The 20,143-nt window shown below is 41.1% G+C and overlaps 1 protein-coding gene and 1 pseudogene across 1 annotated transcript in view; both read right to left on the bottom strand.

Moving 5' to 3' along the window:
* Positions 1-20,143, bottom strand: part of TFB1M (transcription factor B1, mitochondrial) — a 74,458-nt gene that overhangs the window by 30,074 nt on the left and 24,241 nt on the right. Inside the window, exon 5 of the mRNA XM_039234104.1 lies at positions 692-811. Within this exon, the coding sequence (XP_039090035.1) occupies positions 692-811 (120 nt within the window). The remainder of the gene's footprint in view (positions 1-691; positions 812-20,143) is intronic.
* On the bottom strand, positions 18,086-18,550 carry LOC120233042 (annotated as a pseudogene).

Genomic DNA, 20,143 nt, shown 5'->3' with positions numbered 1-20,143 from the left:
TGGTGGGACTCTGTGCCGACAGTATGGAACCTGCTTGGGATTCTCTCTCTCCCTGTCTCTGCCCCTCTCCTGCTCACACTCATACACACACACACGCTCTCTCAAAACAAATAAATAAGCATTTAAAAAATAAGTCATGAAGATGAAAGGTAGAGCACAGGGAATATAATCACTAACACTCTAGCAACGTTGTATGAGGACAGATGGTGACTACACTTAGGATGTGAACACTGAGTAATGCAGAAAACTGCTGGATCAATATGTTGTACAACTGAAACTGATATAACACTGTATGTTAATTGTTCTTCAAAAAAAAAAGGTGGAAAAAAAATTCATGATAAAAAGTGTTAGAAGTGACTTGATTTAGAAATCTATCCAGAAATCACAAAACAAATGCCGATTTCTTTCTCTGAGGATTAGGTGACCATATAACTTATCTTCCCTCCTGGAATACTTTGAAGAGTACAAGGCGATAATACCACCACCGGGCAACGTGGATAAGCCTAAACATTTAGTCACTGGAAAAGGGAGAAAAATTAGGACAAGAACTATTCACACATTGCGATTTTTCTTATTCAGGAGAGATAAAGAAACAGTACAGTTTGCATAGAAGTGAAGATCAGATCCTAGAGATAACTTCCTGGGACATAGCCTCTGATGAACAAAGATGTACAAAGAAATGGAAACTCACCTCTGGCTTAGGGACAAAAGCCTGACCTGGAATGGTCAAGATGTGCTCAACGTTGCACAGGTACTGGGCCATGACGGAAAGGCGACTGCGCTGTTTGCTTCCTGTACTGGCTGTAAGTCTCTGTAAGACAAAGAGGAGTTTTTAGCAAATAATTAATCCAGTCTGATTAGATGGAATGCAGCCAACATTCTATTATCTATGGACACTAGATGGAGTTTTGAGATAAATTTTAAAAGTACAGGCACAGGTAGAACGGGAAACATTTTCCTCCAACATCAGTGGAGGTGAACCCAAGTGTGAATTATATCCTATATAATGTACTCAAAAATCCAGTCAGAAAACCTATCACTAGGGGCTAGGGATTTTCAAACCACTGTTATATTATTTAAATCTAATAAAACTTAGGGGTGCTGGGGTGGCTCAGTCGGTTAAGCAGCCGACTGCGGCTCAGGTCATGATCTCCTCATTCCCGAGTTTGAACCCCACATTCGGCTCTGTGCTGACAGCTCAGAGCCTGGAGCCTGCTTCGGACTCTGTGTCTCCCCCTTTCTTTGTCCCTCACCCACTCATGCTCTGCTTCTCTCGCTCTCAAAACTAAACATTAAAAAAAATCTTTTAAAAGCTAATAAAACCTTGAGTATTCAGAACTCTTGGAGAACTGTTTTTTTATTTTTGCAAAAACCAGTAATTTATTCTTTTAAGAACCTAAACAATTTTAAAATCAGGTATATCTAAATTAACTCATAAATGCAGTGCAATTTCACCCAAAATCTCAGGTTTTTCTTGAAGGAAATTTAAATTAAATTTCATAAAATTATATATGGAAAAGCAAAGGGCCAAGGACAGGCAGGAGGCTCCTGAAGAACATCAAGAACATGGGAGGGTCTGGGCGGACCCCCCACCTGGTGTCAAAGTTAAGGCAGATTATGGCATTGCTCTAGGCACAGATCAACGGAGCAACAGCCTTAGAAAGAGACCCAAGCCTGTGGATGTTTGCTATGTGACAGATGTGGGGCAGCAACCACTAACGGGAGAAGGATGGAACACTGGATACAGGGTATTGGTATAAGGAAGTAGATCTACAGAAGAGAAGAGTAACTCCCCATCTCATACTATAACCAAAGTAAATTCTAAGCCCATTAACAATAAATAAAGAGCAAAACTTTAAAATTTTTATAAGTATGTATTTATTACTCCATGCTTGGTAAATATTTTTTAAAGATGCAAAAGCAAAAGCCATAAAAGACTGATCTTTTGCTCTATTAAAATTTAAAACTTCCATACAATAAAAACCCTATGAATGTAAGTCACAGATGGCACGAAGGTATTTGAAACTCTTCTCCGACAAAGGATTAGTGTTCAAAACATAGAAGAGCTCCTACATGTCAGTAACCAAAAGATAAACCATAGAAAACAGGCTAAGAGCACCCAAATGAACTGTGACCATGAACTGTGCTCAACCACATTACAAATTAGGGCCATACACGTTTAAGCTGTAATGAGATAAGCTTTCCTATCCACGAAAGGAACGGAATTTCAACCACAGAACCTAGAACTGGTGAATGTAGGGAGCCAGCAGAACCCCATCTCCTGCTGGGAGGATGGGTACAAACACTCTGGGCTACAACTTGGCAAAACGCACCGGAGCGCTGAAGCAGAGCACGCCCCCATGACTCGTTAGGTCCCTTTAGGAACATGTCCTGGAGAGCAGTTCATATACTTCCACAAGGAAATACTCTGCAGGAACATCCCCCACCACATCACACATGCATGGCCTCAAAAACAGTGAAAAAAACACAGGCCCATCATCAGGAATGAGTAAGTAAACTGGTAATTTTGACAATGGGATACTAAGTAACAGTTAAAATGAGTAAGAAGGCGTTCCAACATAGATCCCAAAAGAGAGTAGAAAATAATGAAGTGGCAGAAAATATGTGGAGTATGATGACTCCATTTATAAAAAAACTTCAGAATATTACTCCTCATTGTTTCCTGTGTGTGTGTGTGTGTGTGTGTGTGTGTAAAACACATGCCATGGGAATGATGAATATCAGTTTTAAGAGAGTACGACTCATAGGAGGGAAAAAAAGGAAATAGAAGAGGGTTCTAAGCAGATCTGTCATATTTTATTTCTTAATAAAAAGACAAAAATATGGCAACATGTTAAGATTAGACAAAACTGAGTGGAGGATTAAAAAATTAGGCACCACTAAAAAAAAAATTAGGCACACTAATTTTTAAAAATGTATCCTGGAGAGGGGGCAAGGATGGGGGAGAAGTGGGGAGCTCCGTACATTTCGCTCGTCCCTATTTCTCAAACGGAGAAGGCCTGAAGCCGTAGGAGCCCTTACAGGATCGCAGGAGTTTGGAAGGAAAAGGAGGCAGAGTCCACTGAGAAAACAACCTTATAGGTGCATGAACGGGAACTGGGGAAGATAAAAACGGGCAGGGACGGAGGGAGAGGAGGGAGCCCCCTTTGTGGGGAGCTGCGGTGAGTGAAGGGGAAAGAAAGAGCGGCTGAAACTGCCCAAAGAACTGTCCTTGTCCCTGGAGAAGAGAAAAACCTAGGCTCCAGACAGCGAGTGACCTGGTTCCCAGCTGTGGAGCCGACTTTCAGCTGGATCCCCAGTGCCAGACGGCGCCAGGAGAAACTGCCCCTCTGCTTTCCAACTCGATTCGATTCAGAGAGGAAGCAGCGCAGCCTGAAACCACTCTGCCGCCCAGCTCTCTGGCTAGATCCCCAGTGGGGAACCGGTGAGGCCCAAACCACTCCGCCAGCCGCTCATCCGGCTGGATTCCCAGCGGGGAAGCAGCTTGGCCTGAAACAGCTCCGCACCTCCTCCAGCTTCCAAGCTGAAACTGCTTGGAAGGACTCGGCCTGCGGGTTCATATTTCGGGTGTATCAATAAAGCGGGAGGACAAGGATCTGGAAACGAGGTGTGGTTTGGGACACAGAACACAGCACACCTTGGCTGCGCCCGCAGAACAAGGAGATCAGACCCAAAAGAGTGATTTGCAATGATTGGTTCGAGATGGGACTTGGGCGCTACCACTTTTCTCCCCACAACCACCGAGTCGGGGCCTCAGGGAGCAGGTGCAGGACACAGTGGAGGCTAAGACCCGCCTACACCAAACCACGCCCATCCCTACTAGAGACTTTTTGGGGGTTTTTTTGTTATTTTTTTTTTAACGGAGCCGGGGCAAGACTTTTTGGGGTTTTTTTGTTGTTGTTGTTTTTTACCGGAGCCGGGGCAAGACCAACATGGATGCACTACCATGATTAATTATAGATTGATGCTTTATATTCAAATATAGTTTTCCTTGTCTCATTCGTACCCCTCCCCTCTGCTGGACTGGGCACTCTGGTCACTGGTTTGCTTAAACAGACACATTTAATACATTCTCTAGATGTATATTCTACACCTCCACCGCTACCTTTCTCTCTCTCTCTCTCTCTCTCTCTCTCTCTCTGGAGTAATCAAACTATATAGTTTCTCTTGAGTAACATTATTTTCGTTTCTTTCTCCTCGCCTCTTGCCATATTCTCCTCTTTCTCTCTGAATTAAGCCTCTTAGTCTCTGCCTGGTTATTGTCCAGTTTCACTTCCTCCCTGCTGTGTCATTTCTTTGTATCTGCTCTTCCATCAGCACTGCATATACCCTGCCCTTTATCTGAGGCTGGGAATTCTGGTTTTATGCTTTTAGACTGTCCTTTGTCTCTTGGGTTTCTTTTTTCTTTTCTTCTTTTTTATATTTTTATTATTTGGTTTTCCTCCTTCCTCTTTTTTTTTCTTTTTTCTTTTTCCCTTTCGGTTTGCATGTTTGTTGATTTGTCTGTGTTTGTATGCCTTTGTTCCCTGTGTTTGTCTGTTTTCGTTTCCAGCGCTACCTCAAGAAACAAGCCAAAGTACACATGGTGGAGAGTCCCAAATACCACTACGAGTAGGGAAATAAAATAACCAAAGTCTCAGCAAGAAAGACCAAGACACACCATTCTAAGAACACATCCAGAATGGACAGGCCCTGGACAGTCAAAGAGTCTTCTTTAATACAGCAGTACTCACAGGTGCAGAGTGCATAACAAGCTTTTAAAACTAATAAGAGACAGAAAGCTAGCCAAAATGACAAAACGGAAGAACTCTCCTCTAAAGAAATTCCAGGAAAAATTGACAGCTAAAGAACTGCTCAAAACAGATATAAGCAACATAACTGAACAAGAATTTAGAACAATAGTCATAAAATTAATCGCTGGGCTTGAAAAAGGCACGGAAGACATCAGAGAAACTATTGCTACAAAGACTATGGAGCTTAAAAATAGTTGTGATGAATTAAAAAATGCTATAAATTGGTGCATAATAAAATGGAGGCGTAAAGTGCACGGACTGAAGAGGCAGAGAGGAGAATAGGTGAATTAGAGGACAATTATAGAAAAAGATGAAGCCGAGAAAAAGAGAGATAAACTGATCCAGGGACATGAAAGGAGAGTTCTAGGACTGACTGATACAATCAAATGGAACAATATCTGTATCATAGGAATTCCAAAAGAGGAAGACAGAGGGAAAGGCACTGAAGGAGTCCTTGAACAAATTATAGTAGAGAACTTCCACAATCTGGGGAAGGAAACAGACATTGAAATCCATGAGGCACAGAGAACTCCCTTCAGATGTAACTTGAATCGATCTTCTGCACGACATAGCATAGTGAAACTGGCAAAATACAAGGACAAAGAGAGAATTCTGAAAGCAGCTAATACACAAAGGGAAACCTATCAGAGTGCTTACAGACCTATCTACTTAAACTTGGCAGGTCAGAAAAGAATGGCAGGAAATCTTCAATGCGATGAAAAGAAAAAATATGCAACCAAGAATCCTTTATCCAGCAAGCCTGTCATTCAGAACAGGAGAGATAAAAGTCTTCCCAAATAAACAAAAACTGAAAGAATTCATCACCACTAAACCAGCCCTACAAGAAATCCTGAGGGGAACTCTCTGAGGGAAATGTTGCCAGGAATACAAGGTACCAGAGAAAGCATCACAAGCATGAATCCTACAAAGAACACATGACTCTAAACCCATATTTTTAAATAATAACACTGAGTGTAAATGGACTAAATGCTCCAATCAAAAGACAGAGGGTAGCAGAATGGATAAAAAAACAAAATCCATCTATTTGCTGTCTACAAGAAACTCATTTTAGACCTGAGGACACCTTCAGTTTGAAGGTAAGGGGATGGAGAAATATCCATCATGCTACTAGAAGTCAAAAGAAAACTGAAGTAGCCATACTTATATCAGACAAACTGGACTTTAAAGTAAAGGCAGTAACAAGGGATGAAGAAGGGCATTATATAATAATTACAGGGTCTATCCATCAGGAAGAGCTAACAACTGTAAATGTCTATGCATCGAATACAGAGGCACCCAAATACATAAAACAATCACAAACAGAAACAATCTTATGGACAAGAATGTGCTAAAAACAGGGGACTTTAATACTCCACTTACAGCAATGGATAGATCAACTAGACAGAAAATCAATAAAGACACAATGGACTTGAATGACACACTGGACCAGATGGATTTGACAGATATATTTAGAACTCTACATCCTGAGGCCATGGAATTCACTTTCTTCTCAAGTGTGCATGGCACATTCTCCAAGATAGATCACATACTGGGACATAAAGCAGCCCTCAATAAATATAAAAGAAGTGAGATCATACCATGCACACTTTCAGATCACAATGCTATGAAACTCGAAATCAATCACAGGAAAACGGCTGGAAAACCTCCAAAAACAGAGGTTAAAGAACACCCTACTAAAGAACGAATGGGCCAATCAGCCAATTCGAGAAGAAATTTAAAAATATATGGAAACAAATGAAAATGAAAATACAACAATGCAAACTCTATGGGGTGCGGCAAAGGCAGTCCTAGAGGAAAGTACACTGAACTCCAGGCCTATTTCAAGAAATTAGAAAAAGTGCAAGTACAAAATCTAACAGCGCACCCAAAGGAACTAGGAGAGCAACAAGAGCACCCCAAACCCAGCCAGAGAAGAGAAATAATAAAAATCAGGGCAGAAATAAACAATATAGAATCCAAAAAAACAGTTGAACAGATCAATGAAACCAAGAGTTGGTTTTTTGAAAAAATTAACAAAATTGACAAACCTCTAGCCAGCCTTCTCAGACGAGATCGGGCATGTTCAGGGTGGTATGGCCGTAGACTAGCCAGGCTTCTCAAAAGAAAAGAGAGATCACCCAAATAGACAAAATCATGAATGAAAATGGACTTATTAAAACCAATCTCTCAGAAATACAAGCAATTATCAGGGAATATTATGAAAAATTATATGCCAACAAACTGGACAACGTAGAAGAAATGGACAAATTCTTAAATACACACTCATTACCAAAATTCACCCGAGAAGAGAGAAAATATGAACAGACCCATAACTAGTGAAGAAATTGAATCAGTTATCAAAAACCTCCCATGAAATAAGAGCCCTGGGCCAGATGGCTTCCCTGGGGAATTCTACCAGACATTTAAATCAGAGTTAATACCCATTCTTCTCAAGCTATTCCAAAAAATAGTAATCGAAGGAAAACTTCCAGACTCGTTCTACAATTCCAGCATCACATTGATTCCCAAGCCAGACAGAGACCCAGCAAAAAAAGAGAACAACAGGCCAATATTCTTGATGAATATGGATGCAAAAATCCTCAACAAGATACTTGCAAGTCGAATTCAACGGCACATAAAAAGAATTATCCACCATGATCAAGTGGGATTCATTCCTGGGTTACAGGGCTGATTCAATATTGGCAAATCAATCAATGTGATACATCACATTAACAAAAGAAAAGATAAAAACCATATAATCCTGTCGACAGATGCAGAAAAAGCATTTGACAAAATACAGCATCCCTTCTTAATAAAGACCCTTGTAAAAGTCGGGATAGAAGGAACATACTTAAGCATCATAAAAGCCATCTATGAGAAGCCCTCAGCTAACATCATCCTAAATGGGGAAAAACTGAGAGCTTTCCCGCTGAGGTCAGGAACACGACAGTGATGTCCACTCTCACCACTGTTGTTCAACATAGTGCTGGAAGTCCTAGCGTCAGCCATCAGACAGCAAAAGGAAATAAAAGGCATCAGAATTGGCAAAGAAGTCGTCAAACTTTCACTTTTTGCAGATGACATGATACTCTACATAGAAAATCCAACAGACCACCAGAAGCCTACTAGAACTCATCCAAGAATTCAGCAAAGTTGCAGGGTACAAAATCAACACACAGAAATCGGTTGTATTTTTATACACCAATAATGAAGCAATAGAAAGAGAAATCAAGAAACTAATCCCATTCACAATTGCACAAAAAACCAGAAAATACATAGAAAGAAACCTAATCAAAGATATATAAGAGATCTGTATGATAAAAACTATAGAAAACTTATGAAAGAAATTGAAGAAGACACAAAGAAATGGAAAAACATTCCATGCTCATGGATCAGAAGAATAAATATTGTTAAAATGTCATTACCACCCAAAGCAACCTACACATTCAATGCAAACCCAATCAAAGTTGCACCAGCATTCTTCTCAAAACTGGAACTATCCTAAAATTTGTATGGAACCACAAATGACCCAGAAGAGCCAAAGTAATATTGAAGAAGAAAATCATTACAATCCCAGACTTTAGCCTCTACTACAAAGCTATAATCATCGAGACAGTATGCTAATTGCTTTATTGCACAAAAACAGACACATAGACCAATGGAATAGAATAGAGAACTCAGAATTGGATCCACAAATGTATGGCTGACTAAATCTTTGACAAAGCGAGAAAGAGAATCCAATGGAAAAAAGACAGCCTCTTTAACAGATGGTGCTGGGAGAACTGGACAGAAACATGCAGAAGAATGAAACTAGATCACTTTCTCAGACCATACACAAAAGTAAACTCAAAATGGATAAAGGACCTGAATGTGAGACAGGAAACCAGCAAAACCCTAGAGGAAAAAGCAGGAAACAACCTCCTTGACCTCCACTGCAGCAATTTCTTACTTGACACATCCCCAAAGGCAAGAGAATTAAGAGCAAAAATGAACTATTGGGACCTCATCAAGATAAAAAGCTTCTGCCCGGCAAAGGAAACAATCCATAAAACTAACAGGCAGTTGTCAGAATGGGAAAAGACTGCAAATGACATATCAGATAAAGGGCTAGTATCCAAAATCTATAAGGAACCCACCAAACTCCACACCCAAAAAAACAAAGAATCCAATGAAGAAATGGGCAGAAGACATGAACAGACACCTCTCCAAAGAGGACATCCAGATGGCCAACAGACACATGAAACAATGCTCAGCGTCCCTCATCATCAAGGAAGTACAAATCAAAACCACACTGAGATACCACCTCATGCCAGTCAGACTGGCTAAAATGAACAAATCAGGAGACGATAGATGCTGGCGAGGATGTGGAGAAATGGGCACCCTCCTACACTGTTGGTGGGAATGCAAACTGCTACACCCCCTCTGGATTGCTCCACACAATTCAAACAGTGTGGAGGTTCCTCAAAAAATGAACACTAGAGCTCCCCTATGACCCAGCAATAGCACTGCTAGGAATTTACCCAAGGGATACAGGAGTGCTGATGTATAGGAGCACACGTATCCCAATGTTCATAGCAGCACTCTCAACAATAGCCAAAACATGGAAAGAGCCTAAGTGTCCATCAATGGATGAATGGATCAAGAAGATGTGGTTTATCTATACCATGGAATACTACATGGCAATGAGAAATAATGATATCTGTCCATGTGTAGCAACATGGATGGACCTTGAGGGTGTTATGCTGAGCGAAATAAGTCAGGCAGAGAAGGACAAATACCATATGTTTGCACGTATAGCAGGATTACAAGGAACTTAACTGAGGACCGTGGGGGAGAAGAAGGGGGGAAAGAGGCAAACCATGAGAGACTCTTGAATGCTGAGAACTGAGGACTGATGGGTTTGGGCGGGGAGGGGGAGATGGGCATGGAGGAGGGCACTTGTGAGGATGAGCCCTGGGTGTTATATGGGAACCAACTTGACAATAAACTATTTAAGAAAAAATAAATAAGTAAAAAATGTATCCTGGTTCTCTATATTCTTAGAATTTACCGGATACTCTGATTCTCTTCTAAATGATACAGGGTCAGCATTACAAACACCAATGGCTACTGGATTTATCCTGGAGGTGGGTACACTGGCAGTGTACCTCACCACTAGACAAATGAGTGTGTTTACCGCATTTGGTTTTGTCTTCTTGCTTCACTGTCAAGAGAAGATTCCTAAAATTCCCTATTATTTGCTACTTCTAACCTGCTGTGGGCATGAAAACCACATATTTGGCTCATAAGAGTTTTGCATTAAGTAGGTTTTAAAACTGAGATGCTCAGGGGTGCCTTGGTGGCTCAGCTGGTTAAGCATCCAACTTTGGCTCAAGCCATGATCTCACAGTTCATGGGTTCAAGGCCCACATCAAGCTCTGTGCTGTCAGCCAGGAGCCTGCTTCAGATTCTGTGTCTCCCACTCTCTCTCTGCTCCTCCGCTGCTTGGGCTCTGTTGAGCTCTCAAAAGTAAACAAACAAATTAGGGGCACCTGGGTGGATCAGTCAGTTAAGTGACCAACTTTGGCTCAGGTCATGATCTCATGGTTCATGGGTTTGACTCCCACTTTGGGCTCTTTGCTGACAGCTAGCTAAGAGCCTGGAGCCTGCTTCAGATTCTGTGTCTCCTTCTCTCTCTGCCCCTCCTCTACTTGTACTCTGTCTCACTCTGTCTCCCAAAAACAAGGTAAAAAAAAAAAAAAAATTTTTTTTTTAAAGTTAAACTGAAATGCTCAAGAAATTTCCTGTGGGTAAAATTATAGATTCTGTAACATCTATTTTGTTACTCAGAAGCCATCCCTCCACCTCATTCTTCTTTTTAAATTGCCTGGCTCCTTTACACAGTTGAAGTTATTAGGAGGCCCAGTTTATGATAAGTGATAAGCTGCTACAATATAAGTGACAAAGTTCATCCTTACTAAACTGTAAAACCAAGAAATGTAGATATTTTCAAGCAAATATCAAAAAAAAAAAAAAAAAGATAAACACTGGAGGCATATATTTAAAGAATAAACTTATGCATTAAATGGTCAAAAATATTTCTAGTTCCTCACCTTTTGCAGCTTAATTGTACCATTGCCACGAAAGTAAAAAATTCAAAGTGCACTGTACAACTGGCACAATTCAAAGCAGTTGTGTAAAACTAAAATCTAGCACATACGTAATCACAAAATAAAAAAAATAAACCAGCGGGGCCTGGGTGGCTCAAGCAGTTGAGTGTCTGACTTTAGCTCAGTTCATGTTCTCACAGTTTAGGAGTTCGAGCCCCACACTGGGCTCTCTGCTGTCAGTGCAGAGCCTGCTGCGTTTCCTCTGTCCCCCACTCTCTCAGCACCCCCACCCAAAATGAAAGAACATTAATAAAAGAGCATGTAAAAATTATTATTTCATGCTGGGTTGTCTTCCAATATTTTACTTTACATCCCAAAGGTGTTCTCATCGATGAATTCAACAGAATTTGAAAAATCACTTTAACCAAAGAGCAAACCAGTGTGACACAGAGCGTAAACTAATTTGACGTAAAGGCATGGTTATGTATAGTTCACTCAGAGTGCTGGCTGTCCGTTCCTGCCAGGAAAGCCTGACCCCCCAACCTGACCCATCCAAACTCTGCAGCAATACACCTCGGCTGTGGAGAGGAAACCGTGTGGACAGTACACCTGCGCTGAGAAGATAGCAGCACATACCTGTCCCGCATTCACTGCAGAGAAGTTCAAGCCACAGAACAGAAAGCTCTGAAAAAGGTTTCATTAAAAATTAGCCCAAGAGTCAAATGGTCAATCAATCATCCAAACAGGACTTGATGCTTCTGTGATAGATATGTTATGTGTAAAGCTATGAAAGTTCAAACTCCATGACAAGACAGAGATTTTAACAACAAAAGGCCAGGAAACCAAACCAGTTAATTTTTCAGTAAAAGGAAACCTCTAACCCTAGAGATTTTAAAAAGCATTGTGAGGGGGTATGAGAAACATACTTTGTGTGTATGAGGCACAAAGACGCCACAAGGACAGTGTTATTTTCTTCCTCATTCATCTAAAATAATGTTAAGTAGAAAAATTAGGCTTATTCTTGGGAGGCTACACAGCCAAATACCAGGGACGCTGAAAACGACATGATTCCTGGCGGGGTAACTGCCTCCCTCCCTGCTAGGGAGGTGCCCATGAAGCAGCCAGGGGCCCCTGAAGATGGGAGGAGATCAAGAAGCGAATCCTGGACCCCGAAAGGAGAGACCACAGGTCCAGTCACACGGAGAACTGGAAAATCATGACTGCAGCAGGAAACACACGACCTGTGTTCAAGTTCAGCTTTCCCTGTAACGAGCTCCATGACCTCCTGCAAGACACTAAACTACTTTAAGCCTCAGTTTCATCATCTATAAAATGAGGTTAGATGAGATTTGTTAAGGTCTCATTTATTGCTACACAGTCTGATTCTATTTTATGAGCTGGAACTTTATACTGTCTATATGTTCTTTAATGTGTGTGAGCTGAATTCCTATCTTTAGACCCTGCAGACCTAGAGAGAAGCAAAGAGGACTGTGTTTGGTTACTTTTGCTCTATCACTCACAAAGCCAAGCAAAGCGAATGCCTACAAGTGCTATCTGTGGAATATAGAATTACAAATATGATAGTGTCAAGAGTAAACAGAGGGTATATAGGAAAATACTGTTTGCCATATATTCTTCTGTTGAAACTTTCGCTTGCAAAATGTGAAAACTGGTCAGAGGGCTAGTGCTAACCATGCTTCTGGAGCATTCCATAAATTATAGACTCCATGTAAACTTTTCTCAATACTCATACTAAAATTTGAGTAAAATCCACACTTTTTTGGGTTAAAGAAAAATAATTGCATATGGTGAAGTTAAAGCAACACTATTATTAATAATCACAACTGACATTCTGAGTCACTGAAAATAGTACTCTACCTCTTAAGCCTCTGTTCCTTTGCATTTTCCCCCAAAAGAATTCGAGTACATAGTGTTTTGCATCTCTCTTGTGTTATTCAGGAATAGAAATACCATAATAATCATGTCATCTGGGAAAATTAAAGTCCAAGGACAAATCAAAAGGCTGAGAAAACAAGAAAACTATTAATATATGCTCAACTCAAACACACAGAAGAGTGAACAGAATCATAAGCTGGAAAAGACACGGGCCTTAGGAAAGTAGTGACGCCTCAGAGGTCCTAACAAACACAAAAAGGTCCTGCATTTTGGTGATGGGAAATTCTAGGACGGCTGAGAAAAAGATTTTATGGCTAAATACTCTAAAGCAAAGTTTCCTATCCTTGGCATTGCTGACATTCTGGGAGGGTGAAAGTGGAGCAGTTCTCTGTTGTCGGGAGCTGTCTTATGCCCTGAAGGTTTACCAGCATCCTAACCTCTATCCGCTAAGCCCCCTCCCCCGCCCCCACCGTTGTGACAACCGGAAATATCTCCAGACAGGCAGAAGGCAAGAAGACGGCAAAGTGGGAGGACCCTGAGCTCGCTTCTTCCCCTGCGCACACCAGGGCTGCAGCTACATCCGGTGCAACTGTTCCTGAGAATGACCTGAAGCCCCACAGAACAGCTCTGGAGGGCTGCAACTCTAAAGACAAAGCTGCATCAGAAAGGGAAAGAGGGACAAAGACACTGTGATTTCAGGAACCAACACCCCCCCTCCCCCAAGCGAGAGAGGATCTATCATAGGTGCAAACGTCTCCCTGAGAAGTGAGGGCTTCCGGCCCTACTCCAGGCACCCCCCCCCAACCCTGGGGATTTGCACCAGGAAGTTAAGCTCCCCTAACTTCTGTTTCTGAAAATCAGCTGGACTGAACTCTGGGAGGATGGGGGGCTAGCGGAAATGCTCTCACTTGCCACGGGACTCCTCACATAGGCAGCAGCCTGAAATGTGCCTGGCCATACGCGAAAAAAATTTATTGACTAATTTTAGGGAGGAAGCCAAACCTACGGGGCGGTGTAAGAACTTTATGCAAGAATGGAAATGCCTTCGGCACTACTCTTCTTACCCTGTGAGCCCTCATGTCCGATGCCCACAGGCACTAGTCAGCACTCCCCATACACCTCTCTAGCACCGCCTGCCCTGCCCCGTGCTCCCCCACAGCCCTGCCTCGCCGGACCCACCTTCCTGGCAGGCACCCCTTGACTCCGACCCCGCACACCTGGCAGACAGCCTCATGGAGACTGTTGCCCCCAAAATCAACTCCTGCCAGGGAAGTGGGGAAGGGGCATCTCTGCCCACCAGTGTACCTGCTGCAGTCATAGCCCGGTCCCAACAGAGGGTGCACACAGCCAACCCAGGGGACACCCCTGACGCACACCTGCCACATGAGGCCACTACCTCCCTAGCCAGGAATCACAGCTGACCCACCTAATATATAGAAACAAATACAGAGTTAGACAAAATTAGCAGACAGCAGAAAAGTTTCCACACAAAAGAACAGGACAAAGCCTGAAAAAGAACTAAATGAAAAAGACATAAGCAATCTACCTAATAAAGAGTTCAAAGTGATGATTATAAAGATGTTCACCAAACTTAGGGGAATGGATGACCTCAGCAAGGACTTGAATAAAGAGATAGAAAATATTAAAAAGAGCCAATCAGAGCTGGAGAATACAATAGCTGAAAGGAAAAACACAATAGAGGGAGTCAACAGCAGATCAGAGGATGGAGAAGAACAGATCAGTGATCTGGAGGATAGGGCAGTAGAAATCATTCAAGAAGAAAGGCAAAAAGAAAAAAAGGCTGAAAAAAATCAGGATAGGTTAAGGGCCTCTGGGACATCATCAGGCATACTAATGTTCATGTTATAAGGAGTCCCACAAAAAGAAGAGAGAAAGGACCAAAAAACTTAATTTTAGGAAATAACTGAAAAGCTACCTAACAAGGAAAAGATAACAGATATCTAGGTCACGGAAACACAGATATCCCTAAACACGATGAACCCAAAGAGGCCCATACGGAGACAGATAATTAAAATTTAATGTTTAAACTCAAAAGTTAAAGACAGAGTCTTAAAAGCACCTAGTTTATACAAGGAAGTATCTGTAAAAAGTGATTTTCAGCAGAAGGTCTGAAGGCCAGAAGGCATGATCTATTCAAAGTGCATGAATGGAAAAAACCTACAACCAAGGATACTCTCCTCAGCAGAAATATTATCACTCAGAATTAAAAGTGAGATAAAAAGGTTCCCAGACAAACAAAAGTTAAAGGAGTTCATCACCACTAAACCAGCCTTGCAAGAAATTTTTAAGGGATTTCTTTAAGCAAAAAAGAAAATGCCATAACTCGATGAAAATCACAAAAGAAAAAATTTCACTGGTAACAGTATTATACATTAGTCAATGAATCCCTTATAAAAGCTAGTATGAAGTTTAAGACAAAAGAAAGACAAAAATAGTCAAATCAACTATACCTAGGATAATTAGGAATATACAACATAAACAAGGGCATGAAGGAAAAAATTGTAATGCTTTTAGAATGGGTTTGAACTTCAGCAACCATCAAGTTCAACAGACTACTCTATTCATAGGTTGTTGTAGATACCTCATAGCTATCTCAAAGGTAGCCAGAAGGCATGAGGTGGGGTCAAAAGAGGTTGTTTTGTTTTTTTAAAGTTTATTTATTTTTAAAAGAGAGAGTGCATGAAGGCACAGGCACAGGAGGGGCAGTGAGACAGAGGGAGGAATTCTCTGAAGTGTAGAGTCAGACTTGGGGCTTAAACCCACAAACCATGAGATCATGACCTGAGCTGAAATGAAGAATCAGATGCTTAATTGAGTGAGCCACCCAGGCTCTCATTTTGTTGTTTTGTTTTTTTAAATAGAAGACATTAGAGCAGGTAGTAATCCAGTAAAGAGGGAGTAATCAGTGATGGAAAAGAAAGGAAGGTAATCATGATTTGAAAATTCTGACACGTCAATAATTAAATAAAAGTCCCTTAAATTATATGAAAAACTTCCAGCAAAAACTCCTTAATTCTGTTTGTTTTAAACTCCTTAATTTTGAACAGTTCTGTGAAGATTTCTGTTGTTTTGTTAGCTGCTTCTCATTACCTATTTAATTTTGAGTTTACATGTATCCAGTATTCTGCTTGCTCAGAGTTTAACTTTCCCTATAATTTATACACGTCACAGGTAATAAATCTGTGCCCATGAGTATTATTTTGTTGTGCCTAGCAGATCAAATTTTGGGAGCCAGACTAGCCTGGCCTAAGTCCCAGCTGGGCTACGTGGTAGCTGTGTGGCCTTGAATAAGCTAATTAAAATCTCTGAGCTTCAGTATTCCTTTCTAGCAAAAGCTAGTAAGTCACAAGGATGAAAGGGATAGTACAGGGAATAGAGTCAGTGGCACTATACTAGCTTGTGTGCCGACAGAGGGGAGTTACACTTGGGGCAAACACAGCGCAATGTAGGCAATTGTTGAATCACTACGTTGTACACCTGAAACTAATAACATTGTGTGTCAATGTCAATTAAAAATTACCTATTAGGTTGCTTTGAGGCTTAAATAAGAAAATATATGTAAAGTGGCATCTAGCAGACATTCCATTAAGTAATAGCTGATATTATCATTATCAGTACCACATAGGCAAATAAAAAGCAAAGTGAAAAATATTCATATAATTAAAAATTTACACCTGTAAAACTCAATAAATTGCCTAGTGAGTTAAATGACAAATTTCTTCTGAATCACCCAAGTCATCTCTGCTTTCATCCAGCTTTCACAAGGTATGCCTTAAATATTTTATGGAACTAGACAGAGGTAGTGCCTGCCCAGTAGTGTAAATGTACTAAATTCCACTAAATCATACACTACAAAAAAAAAATGTCTCCATGTACTGCCAAATGTCTCTGAATGGGGGGCTGGGGGCAAAATCGTCTCCACGGAGAACCACTATTCTCAAGTGGAACATGGGTAAAAAGAGAGCGAGAGATCTAAGAAACAGAATTCTTACACGTGCATTAATGCAGAGGAAGGCATCTCAAGAACTGAACTAATGTGACATTTTATATATGTGTGTGTGTATATATATAATATATATGTATAATTCTCACATATGTATATAATTCCAGGAAATTCTGATATTAAAAAGTTTTCTACAAAAAAACCACTATGGAGCTGAATAAAATATATGGATGACAGTTTTCCTGAACTAAACAGCAGCACTGCGGGCCTCTGAGCAGGGACACATGAGGAAGGCGCGGGGAAGCCTTAACAGCTGCGCAGCTCACAGCCTGGAGGCCGCACTCAGGCGGCGGCACTAGCAGGAGAAACCGAGCCGGCGGCTGCCTGATGAGAGGAGACAGACGCCAGAGCTCTGGGGCGCCAAGGCAGCCAGCGCTTGTGAGGCAGACTATTGGGTATGGAAACACACACACACAAACACACAGAGATGGGGGGGACTAGAGACAGGAAGGGAAGGGAGCTCCTGACATATGCAAAGGGATCCCTTCCAGTCTTTGACAAAGCATGGATCTCTAAGTGCGTTAGGTTGCTGAGAAAGTAGCATCAGAAAGTGGGACAAAATGGAGGTCACAGAGGCTAGAAGTAGTCTGTACTCCCAACAGCCAAGTAAAGAGCCCTTGAAATACACAGGATACTGGGTAGATTTCTCAGGAAGGCTGTGACTTAAGTAGGGGGGCTTTAGCCTCAGATTAAAGGCTGCTATAGACTTGTTACAAGGAAGCTTAAAAGCCAGCTTCAACCCAATCTGCATGTGACTCATTTATGCGCCAGAATAAAGCCCACCACACAGGCCGACACAACAATATCCAGCCCTCAAGGCGAAACAAAGCAAAACAAAACCTCACAATATCTAGTATCCTGTCCAAAATTACCAGGCTTGCAAAGGAGCAGAAAAATAGGACCCATGGAAAGAGGGAGGGGGAAAAAGCAAATGGCAAAATGGTACAGAAATGACAGATGTCGTGAAATTAACAGGCCCAGGTCTTAAAGCAGCTATTACAAATATCATACATATGCAAAGATGCCAAGGAAAGCATGAACATAAGGGAAAATATAAGACCCAAATGGAACTTCTAGAAGTGAAGCTACAATACCCCAAATGAAAATTGAGTAAAACCAACAACAGATTGGCCACCGCACAGAAGAGTAGTGAATGTGAAGACAGTTACTGGAACTTTTTTTTTTTTTAGTATTTCTTATTGGTGCTTCTAAGTATATGTGTTTATAACAGTTAAAGTGGGATAGAGGTGAATCCAAGAGTTCTACAGCAGCTGTTCTAAAATATACTGCATACTCGACAAACTATTCAAGTCACACAAAACCATTTTTTCAGTCTTTTCAACTGAGAAGAGCCCAAATGCAGCATGCTTCCCCTCCTGAGATGGTTCATACTGAGCAGGCTTTGGTTTCAGGTTTTTTTTTTCTTCTACAATAGCTTCATATTTCTCTTTCATTTCTGTCAATTCTAGGTGAAGTGGCTCTACTTCTGAGATTTCTTGGGTCGCAGCTCCAAAGTGATGCTTTAGAAGCCCAAAGCACTAGTAGGTTTCTCTAGTTCTTCCTAGAAGGCTACCAGTACCTTGGTCAGTGTGCCCACACCCCGACTTCTCCTGGGACCTTCAGAAGAGCTCGTGCCTCGAGGTCGTGGTGTTGTAATGGGCCACAGCGACCCTGGCACCAGTGTAGCTCGTGCCCCAAACTGTGGCCGGTGGGCTCTAGGAACTGGAATTTTTATGTATGGTGAATTATTTGTATTTTTTATTATGTGTGGTGAATTATTAAATTGTTTCATGGGACCTAACCAAATATCCAAGCATTTGTTAAACCTTTTTTTCCTTTGCTGATGTAAGATACAATCTTTATCAAATATGAAGTTGTCTGATTCTGTCTTTTTAAAATTTTCTTAATGTTTACTTTTAAGAGAGAGAAAGAGAGAGAGAAAATGAATGTGAGCGGGGGAGGGGCAGAGAGCGAGGGAGACACAGAATCAGAAGCAGGCTCCAGGCTCCGAGCTGTCATCACAGAGCCCAAAGCAGGGCTCGAACCCAGACAGGGAGATCATGACCATGACGTAAGCCGTAAGTCAGACACTCAATTGACTGAGCCACCCAGGTGCCTCTGATTCTGGGCATTTCTAATGCAGCCATCACTCCGTGTCATAATGAGTCATGGTGCTTCAGTTAATAGAGTTGACAATACATTTTAACATTTGATAGGCAAGTCTTCCCTCATCACTCTTCTTTTTTTTCAAAATTTCTTATCCATTCTTGCAGGTCCACTCAAGGTGATCCCTGGAACTTCACTGCATTTCAAGATGTTATTGAAGAAACATAAATTTGGAAAAATGAAGCATCTTTATAATATCAATTTTTTCTTCCAGAGACTCTCAGTAAAGTTTTGTGTTTTTTTTTATACAAGTCCCTCTTTTTTCCTTCGGTTTCCAAAATAATTCTCTATTTCTAACATTTTTACTTGTCTAACAGTGATATATTTTGTTTGCTTCAATCCCTACTGTATTTGATTTCCTATTTATCACTAATTCAATCCCACTCTCTCCCCAACTTACCTATTCTTTCAGTATATCCAAACATAATAGGTGTTTTATCAAATTCTTTGTGCTGCTCTGATGTGAACTCAGTGTTCTTCTGAGGATTCCCTGCTCCGTCTTCTGACCTGGGCCTTCTGTTTCCTAGATTTCATACAATCTTTCTACTTGCTGTCTCTAATCAGATTAGTGCTTACATAGGCTTTGTCATTATGTCACAGGTGTTGCTAGAGGTCGTGAAAAAGACTTTTCTGTAACTGGTGCAAGGGGATCATGTATTAAAAACAGTAAAACTGGCTTCTATTTCAACCATAAACAAAAATCAATCCCAAGTGGATTACACATGTAAATGTGCAAACAATAAAAGCTTCTAGAAGATCAGAAGAATATCTTAACAAGATATAAAGAGTTCTTCAATAAGACACAAAAAGCACTAACCATAAATTTACATTTAAAAACATCTGCTCTTTAAAAGATACTATAAAGACAATAACCTGCTGAAGAGTGGAAGAAATCTGCAACACACTTAATAAAAGACTAGATCGAAGAATATGTTAGAACTCTTCCAAATCTGTAAGAGACAAGCAATCCAACAGAAAAATGAGCAATGGGTAAGCAAAGTACAAAAAAGAGGCGATCTTAAAGGTCAATAAACATGCAAAACAGTGCTCAGTTTTTTAAAGAAGTTTATTTATTCTGAGAGAGAGAGAGAGTGTGCATGTGTGCACAAGGCAGGGAGGGACAGCGAGAGAGGGGGAGAGAGAGGGAGGGAGGG

This window comes from Hyaena hyaena, unplaced genomic scaffold (genome assembly GCF_003009895.1).
Source record: "Hyaena hyaena isolate Hyena2069 unplaced genomic scaffold, ASM300989v1 scaffold_81, whole genome shotgun sequence".
Taxonomy (NCBI): Eukaryota; Metazoa; Chordata; class Mammalia; order Carnivora; family Hyaenidae; genus Hyaena; species Hyaena hyaena.
Note: the sequence above shows the minus strand (reverse complement) of the source record. Positions and strands in the feature narration are given on the sequence as shown.